We start from the raw sequence: 8,681 nt of genomic DNA on the forward strand, positions 1-8,681 counted from the left end.
CGGTGCTGAGGGGTTGATGGAGAGACCTCGTGGATTTATGGTGGGGCCCCGGGGGGTGCTAAAGGACCTTGTGGGACAACGCTGGGGATTTGTGGGGTGATGGAGAGACCTTGTGGGGTGCAGGAAAGACGGGTCAGGTGCTGGTCAGGTCTCGTGGGGGAGCAGAGAGGCTTCATGGGCTCGTGGAGGGTCCAGAGGTGGTCCGGGTGCGCGGCTCGGGCTCCTGTCCCCGCCCCGAGGGCGCTCCCGCCGTGCCCGGCCCGGGGGAGGCGGGCGGGGGCGGCCCGGCCCCTCCCGTCCCCATGGCGGCGCCTTAAACAGGCGGCGGGGCCGCCCCCGCCCGCCTCAGAGCGCGGCGCCGGGAGGGGAGCGGTGACCGGGAGGTGAGAGACCGAGCGACCGGGACTCCGGCACCCCCGCGCCCCTGCGGTGCCCGTCCCGGGGCCGCTGCACGGGGAAGGAGGGAGCGGGGAACCCGGAGGGAGGGCGGGCGGGGGTCGCCGCTGCCCCGGCACCCGCAGTGACCTCCAGGCGGGCGGGAGAGCCCCGGTGCCCCCGCGGGGCCGTGTGGGGCCGGGGCTGCGGAGCCCGAGGGAGGACCAGGCCGGGAGGGGACCGGCGGCATCCCCGCCCCGCCGCGCCTCCTTAGCGACGGTCGCCAGGCAACGCCCATCCTCCCTAGCGACGGTCTCAGGGACCACTCCCCAGCCCTCGCCGAGGCTCCGGGTCCGCATGCCAGCCTCTCCTGCCCGGGCACCCGCCGGGCGAGGCACCCGCTCTCCCCCTCGGGCTTTCGGAGAACCCCCTGGGTGCTGGAGCTCCCCAGATATGGCCGTGCCCAGTCCCGGCCGAGATGCTGTGGGGGATGCTGAGACGCCAGGGCGAGGCTGGCGAGGCGATGGCGAGCGGGGATGGGACAGCAGCAGCAACAGTGTCACCACGGGGAACAGAGACTTGTTGGCTGCTTGTCACCCTGCAGGGCATCACGCTTGGCCGAGCCCCGGGGCAGTCACGGACCGGGGTGCTGCAGCTCCGCACAGGGGATGGAGGCAGGGGAGAGGTGGGGCTGGAGGCAGCAGCGGGGCCGCTTCTCCCGATGTGCGAGCGAGCGGGAGGAAGGCAGACGCATTGCGTCATTCCCGGAGAGGGCTCCCGAGGGACAGGCTGATGCTCTCACTCCGGAGCTGAGGCTGATGCTCTCACTCCCCGCCAGCCCCGGAGCCGGCAGCCTCGCTGCTGACAGCTCTCCACCAGCAGCCTCCATTCCCCGAGACGCGTTCTTGGCTTTCGGCCTCGGGGCTCATCCGAGCCTGCTGCCAGCCCTCACTCCTCACCCGCAGGTGCTGCCAACACCCCGATCCTGCTGAGGAGCCTCCATCCTCGCCAGCCTTCCTCCTCCTCGAGGGCCTCGAGCAGCCAGCCGAGCTCTGCCGTGCCGCCCGCAGGAGCCTGGGTGTGCCGGGCCCGTCCTGCAGCCCCATGGCCGGGAACGCTGAGGTGGCGTCCCTGGAGGAGAGCTTCCGCAAATTTGCCATCTACGGCGACACCAAGGCCACGGGGCAGGAGATGAACGGCAAGAACTGGGCCAAGCTGTGCAAGGACTGCAAAGTCACCGACGGCAAAAGCGTCACCAGCACCGACGTGGACATTGTCTTCTCCAAGGTGAAGTAAGTGACTTGGATGCCTCTGCAGCTCGGGCAGGGTGTGGGTGTCTGGGCGTGGGGTCTCCACAGAGCTCTGCTCCCCCTGCTGTGTGCCCAGGCTGTCCATCCCGCTTGTCACAGAGCTGTGGGAGCTGTCCTGCAGTGTCCCACCTCCAGGGGGGACATGTGGCTGCTTCTGCAAGACCTAATGATGAATCAACCCAAATTTGGGGGTGGAAGGCTCAGATTTGGTGCAGAGATTGTGCCCCTGCTCCCACTCCAAGAACTGGGGTGGGCCTGGTTGGCTCTGCTGGGTTCCCATCTCTCAGGAGGTGCCACAGAGAGTAGAGGAAGGTGATCAGGGGGTTGTCCCATGTGATGTGGCCCTTCCTGGGCCTGGCCAGCCAACGCCCAAGCTTGGGGAGGATCCTGGTCCATGGCAGTCACAGGGGCAGCTTGAAGGGGTGAAAGGCTCCTGGAACTGCTTTTAGGGTCCCTGGAGACACAATGATGCTTCATGCTCCACACCAAGGTATGGGAACAGGTAGAGAACCCGCTTCCTCCACATGCTCTCTCCAGGAATACCCATATTCCTGGGTTGGGAAACATGGAGCTGAGCACTGGGACGTTTTTGGGGTGCAGGAGAGCAGGTTGCTGTGCTGCCCCAGAGATGAGGACCAGAAGCTCAGGGGAGAGATGCTCTGTGCATGTCCTTCCAAATTTGACTGGAGGATTGATCCCTGCCAGGGGAGAGAGTGGGGTGGGCAACCCAGGCAGGCTGGGAGCAGTGGGGATGGATGCACTTTTCTCCTGACACCAGCACCAAGTCCTAGAGCATTTCCATGCACCCTGGTTTTTGGTAATAGGGATTCCAGCAGCAAGTGGCTGGAAAGCTCCTGGAGCTCAGCACCAGCTGTGCCCAGCCCATTCAGCTGTAGCTGAATTTCAGAAGTGGGTGAGGGTAGGACAAAGTCAGGGTCCCTCTGATGCAGCTTATCCCATTCGGAGGCATAGCCCAAAGACGTGCTGGTGGCAGCCTGAGTTTTGCTCCTGCAGAGGGAAGACAGCCCGTGTCATCAACTACGAGGAGTTCAAGAAGGCACTGGAGGAGCTGGCCCCCAAGAGGTTTAAGGACAAGAGCAAAGAGGAGGCCTATGAAGCCATCTGCCAGCTGGTGGCAGGGAAGGAGCCCATCAACGTGGGTGTCACGGTGAGTGAGGAGCCCTGGGCTGTGGAGCAGGAGTGGTCAGCAGGAGGGGAGGATGGAGCTCTGCCCACTGTGCAGGTGCTTTCCAGGAGACCCCATGGCCCTGGGTGAGGGGGGACCTGGGGGTTTCATAGGGCACAGGGGGCACAGCAGGGTCTTTGGTGGGTGTCAGGACCTTGTGTGGGGCAGGAAGGGATGGAATTTGTGTGGGAAGGGGATGGAGGATCTTCTTGTCTCCCATGTCCCACTGCAGAAAGCCAAGACAGTGGGAGCCGTGGAGAGGCTGACGGACACCTCCAAGTACACGGGCTCCCACAAGGAGCGCTTTGACGAGAGCGGCAAGGGCAAGGGCAAGAGCGGCCGGGAGAACATCGTGGACACCAGCGGCTACGTCAGTGCCTACAAGAACGCGGGCACCTACGACGCCAAAGTCAAAAAGTAGGGACGGGTGCCCGTGGTGCCACCGGCCCGAGGGCTCGGTCACAGCCCCGGGACGTGCCCGTGAGCGGGGCCCGGGAGGCTGCGCTGGGGCTGGGGCCGGCCCGGGCGCTGGGGGGATCGGGGAAATCGCCGGGCCCAGAGCTCTGCCCCAGCGCTGCGTCCGTCCCCCCCGTGCTGTGATCCCCTCCGTGTCCCCCGTGCTGTCACCGCAGCCCACACCGCACTAACAGCGCCGCTCCTCAGGGCTCCCCTGCCCGCCGGCACCCACACCTGCCCTACCTCAGCCCCGGCCGTCGGGGCCCCCTCCGTGTCCCGCCGGGCACCGCCGCTGTGCTCCCTCCGGGACCTGCCTTAACCCGCAGCAGCTCCACCGCAGCCGCCTCCTGCCCTCCCCTGGGGCTGCCCGGCCCTGCCGCCCCCCGGCGCTCGAGGTCAGACCCTGCGGTGCCGTTTCTGCCGGGGCTGCTCCCGGCCCAGCCCGGGATGCACCCGCGACATTTGGTGTCGCCGGGCCACCGGCAAAAGTGTCCGACCCGAACCCCGTTGGCTCTCGCTCCCTTCGTGAAGCCCAAACCAAAGGATGCTGCAGGCCCGCGCTGTAACCCGGCTCTGCAATAAACCCCGTCCGCACTGAGCTCCGCTCTGGTTTGTTCATGGCCCGGCCGGACAGAGGGGGCTCGGCCGCCCGGGGCAGCTGTGCCGGGGCTGGCCCGGCCACCGAGGGTTTGGCAGCTCCTGGCTGGCCCCGAGTTGCCTGAGCAACCGCAGGCACACAAACACTGCGAGCGCCTGGCTCCCACTGCTGCTCTGTTTGCAACCAAACACACGCGGAGCTCCTGGTAACGATCCCTGGGAACAGGCCGGGCTCCAGGGCGGCACGGCGGCTCCGGGAGGGGACGGGATGGGATGGGATGAGATGGTCACTCAGAGAGTGCAGGAAACCGCGTGTGGGGCTGTGAGCCCCGGGCACGGCTGAGCCTGCTGCAGCGCTGCTGGGGGGACACGCCGGGATTTGCAGCTGCGCATCCACCCCCGCGGTCATCCATGCACAGCCAGGCTCCCTAAATAATCACAGGGTTATCCCGGGTGCCTCAGTGCGGCACTGGCACTGCTCAGGACGTGAGGGAGGTGTCAGGGGCACCCATGGGGCTGGCACAGGCTCACTCGCTGCCAAGGCACAGCACTGCACCCCTGCATCCCAGACACAGCTTTGCAAACACAGGGGAAGGAAGAGCTGCTCTGGTTGTCTTCTTCAAGGCTGGGTTCAGCCCATCCTCAGTGAGGGCTGGGGGATGTTCCCTCTCCTTTCTCCTCTGAGCGGGTTGGAGGGAGTTTGTGGCTGTCAATCCCTAAAGGCTCTTTATGAACAGCCAAAGTTCCTCGAAAAATTGCTTATGAAGGGAGAGGCTGGGGCACTTTAACCCTTTGCTGACTCCCTTGCCCAGCTGCACAAAAGAGCTGCAGAATTCCCAGGGCCAGGCTGCCCTGCGAGCCCTGAGGTCTGGGGAGGTGACTCAGCCCTGTCCTTGGAGGCTTGGGAAAGGAAGATTATTTTGGGTAGAGGTGAGCTGCTCAGGGCCCACAGGGCTCATCCCTGCCTGTGTGTGAGGCCCTGGTCAGGACCTGGCTGTGGAGCACAGGAGCTCCCATGTGGGGACAGTTCTGCAGGGGACTTGCAGGTGTTGATGTGGTTTTGATACAGGGAAATCAAGAATCCTGGGAATCACAGAATCCTGGAATTATTTGTGTCGGAAGGTACCTTAAAGCCCATCTCATTCCAGCCCTTGCACCATGAGCAGGGATTCCATGTTGCTCCCAACCCTGTCCAACCTGGCTGTGAATGTTTCCAAGGGATGGGGCACCCACCCTTCTCTGGCCAGCCTGTGCCAGGGCCTCCCCACCTGCTGCTCAGGTGCTGGCTCATCCAAGGCAGGGCTGCAGGATCCCCCAGGACAGCCAGCCTCTCCACCAGCCTCTCCCTGCTCAGTCCTGAGCAGAAGCAGCTTCCTCACAGCCTGTGGAGCCCCTGCAGAGCTCAGGTAAGAGCTCACAGCTCCCACAGCTCCCACCTGCTGCCACCCCCTGCATAAGGGTGCTCCTCACCCACTCCAGCACCTCTTCAAGTCCTTCACTGCTTTCTCCACAGTTTACACAGAATTTCTCCCCTCCAGTGCTCTTGGTTCTGGAGGAGGCAGCTCCAGTGCCCCCTGTTCCCAGCATGGAAAAGGCATCTCAGCCATGCCAAAGCAGCCCCAGGAGAATTTGTGCCAGTAGAGATTGGCTGGGTCTGTTGGCTGCAAAGTGCCCCAGATCAGACTGAAAATAATCATGTCCTCTGAGGTGATGGGAACAGCTTTCTGGGAAGAGTAAGATATCGATCTGGGTCTTCACCAGAAAGGGGAATCTGACTAAATACCAGTGTAATGATCTCCTGAGAGCTGCTGGCTCTGTGTGTGCATGCCCAAGGCCCCCAGTTCATCCTCGCAGGAGGGTCTGAATGCCCTTCAGAAACAGCACCTGCAGTTCTGTGGCTGTGATCTGATTACAGACACATCCCGCAGCCCCTCAAAGTGGTCAAATCCAGGTGGAGACACAGGTAAGTGCGAGGAATGTGGCCTGTAAACAGCAGCTTTCCTGGGCAGTGTGGGCAGGAGAACAGAGAGGTTCCTGGAGGAGTTGGCAGTGCAGCACAGGACTGACAGGAGAGGCTGAGCTGGATTGCTCAGCACCTGAGGAGACCAAAACTGAAGAAACTTCCACAGGACCAGCAGCTCCAGCTCTTTGCCCAGCGAGGCTTGAGGTGGTGCCACAGCTGCTGAGCCCTTGGGGCATTCATTAGAGATCTTCTCTGTGTGATGAAAAGTGGCACTGCCCAAACGCAGGGCCTGCAGCCATCTCCTCGTGCTAATGGCCTTCCTCTGGCCAAGCATCTGCTCTGGCCTTGGCTCCTCACCAGCCCCAGACTCTGTGCAGCCAGCTGCAGCTCCCTGGCAGCAGAGGAGCCAGCAGGGAGGGGTCTCAGCCAGTTTGTGTTGTGTGCATTGGTCCAGGCTCCAGACATGAAGGTATTTTCTCTTTCCCACTTGTCTCTTCCCCTTGGCCACCCTCTGGCCACGCTCCCACAGAGGAGAGACACTCCAGACCTTGTCCCCTGTAGTGTCCTGACACCAGAAACTGCCACCTCTGGGTTTTAGAGAAACCCAGACTCTCTCTTCAAGGTGGTGAAGTCCCACCTTGCCACTGGGACATGCAGCCCAGAAGGATCAGGTGGGTGGTTTGCAATTAATTTAGCTGTGAAAACAATGTAAAATGTGTTTTCTGCCCCAAGTCCCTTTCCCTAGAGAGCTTCTAAAACTATCTGGGCTCAAGGCTAATGTGCTTCATGCTCTGACAGCAAGTTGTGTGCTGGGGATGAGGGAACTGGCTCCTCTGAGAGGTCATTTTTCTCTAGGATGAGCAATTTGACCAGAAGGACTGATGAGGATGGATCACTCTGGCCCTCAAGGATGTAGATTTGTTCCTAGAAGAGGGAGACAGTGGGTACCAATATGGCCAGGGAGGTTTTACCCTTTGTGTCCCTGTGCAGCATCCCCAAGAAGAGCCCATGTGCTGTCCAAAGCTCTGTTCCCCAGGGAGCATCCCTGCTCAGAGGGGCTGGTGCTGGCAGCTCCTGGCAAACACAAAAAAAGCTCTGCCTGCCCCGTGCAGCTCTGCCTGCCCTGTGCAGCTGTACCTGCCCTGCTCCCCCGGTACTTTTCCATTTCACTGCCAGCCTGATGGACAATGCTTTCCAAAATACACAGACCAGGCTGTAAATCGTGTTCAGACAGGATTCAGAGTGCAGCTTCTGTCACCTAAACCAACACTTGAATTGAGGCTCCTCCTGTCATGCCCTGGGATTGGTGTGACCACGTGTGCTCAGGCAATGCTTCACTGCCAGCCACGTGCTGGAATATTGATTCCTTTCCCTTTTAGATGGAATTCAATTAACTAAATTACCATCTTCCCAGCATGGCATGGCTCCAGATAAAATGTTATTATCCAGGACTCATCCCTGCATTTTGTTAATGTAATAACTGCAGCAGAGTCGTGAGAGCACAGAGGGAGATGGAAGCAGGAAGATGCAGAGAAAGAAAACAAAAGGCAAGGGTTGGATTCACCAGACTGAAATACAACAGGAGCTACCATGCAAGGTGAAAATGAGCATGGTCCATATTTCATGTCTGTTTTGTTCCCTGTGCAGAGCACAGTTGTATAATTGCTCTGAACTCCAGAGCTGCCCAGAGCTGTGCACAGCTTCCCCGTGGGGATGAGGCTGCATTTCTCGTGACTGGTGCATTTCTCAGCTGGAAGAGGGGTTTGGGAACAGTGTGGCTGCTCTCTTCAGTCAGTGCTGCAGCAGGAGGGTTTGTGGATAGTAAAGACCTAGGCAAGATTGTTGCATAAAAAAGGTTAAATGATAAGCAGGCATTTGGGAGAGGGCACCTGCTGCAAGGATATTTTTCCAAAACTGATGGCCTGGTTTCATCATGGAACTGTGGAATATTTGGGACTAGAAAGGATCCTAAAGATCCTTTAGTTCTAATCCCCTGCCATGTCAGGGACATCTTCCACTGTCCCAGGTTGCTCCAAGCCCTGTCCAGCCCGGCCTTGGACACTTCCAGGGATCCAGGGGCAGCCACAGCTGCTCTGGGCACCTGTGCCAGGGCCTGCTCACCCCCACAGGGAAGAATTTCTTCCCAATATCCAACCTAACCCTGCCCTCTGTCAGTGTGAAGCCATTCCCCCTTGTCCTGGCACTCCATGCCTTTGTCCAAAGTCTCCCTCCAGCTCTCCTGGAGCCCCTTTAGGGACTGGAAGGTGCTCTAAGGTCTCCTCCTCTCTTCTCCAGGCTGATTTCCATTATTCAAAATCACATTTTAAAACATTTGTACTTGGAGCTCTAAGCCTGTAGCCCAGAGCTCTGTGTTTGACAGCCTGCACCTACAGCCAAGATTCATTTTAAGATTTCATGCAGAGATTGCTGACAGTCCCTAATAACTGATAGAAGCAGTTCCAAGAGATCAATAGCATGTGCTAAGATAGCTGGAAGCACATCAGTGGAGCAATCACATCTGTCATTGCAGAGGCAATTGGCTCCTCTCTCCCGTTTTGACCTAAGATATTTTTCTAAAAAAAATAGGTTTAATCAGACACAGACTATTCCTGATGTGCTGCTCACTGAACTGGCATTTTCATGACTTGGCTTAGAAGCCTGTGACCAGTTCCAGCCTCATTAAGGGTACAATGTTAATGGTCCCCAGAATAGCTCTCTGCTGTGTCCAAACCCATCCATGTGCCAGCAGTGGGGGCACTACAAGAAGCAGACAGGACTGGAGGAATTCTGCTGG

At 59.8% G+C, this 8,681-nt stretch overlaps 1 protein-coding gene across 1 annotated transcript; it reads left to right on the plus strand.

Annotated features, from left to right (window-relative positions):
- Window positions 1–232: 232 nt before the first annotated feature.
- On the plus strand, window positions 233–3,925 carry TPPP3 (tubulin polymerization promoting protein family member 3). Its single transcript, XM_074550910.1, has 4 exons — window positions 233–383; window positions 1,341–1,667; window positions 2,700–2,853; window positions 3,104–3,925. Exons 2-4 carry the CDS (start codon window positions 1,480–1,482, stop codon window positions 3,290–3,292), a joined length of 531 nt encoding a protein of 176 aa, XP_074407011.1. The 5' UTR covers window positions 233–383; window positions 1,341–1,479; the 3' UTR covers window positions 3,293–3,925.
- Window positions 3,926–8,681: the final 4,756 nt, after the last annotated feature.

This window comes from Zonotrichia albicollis, chromosome 13 (genome assembly GCF_047830755.1).
Source record: "Zonotrichia albicollis isolate bZonAlb1 chromosome 13, bZonAlb1.hap1, whole genome shotgun sequence".
NCBI lineage: Eukaryota > Metazoa > Chordata > Aves > Passeriformes > Passerellidae > Zonotrichia > Zonotrichia albicollis.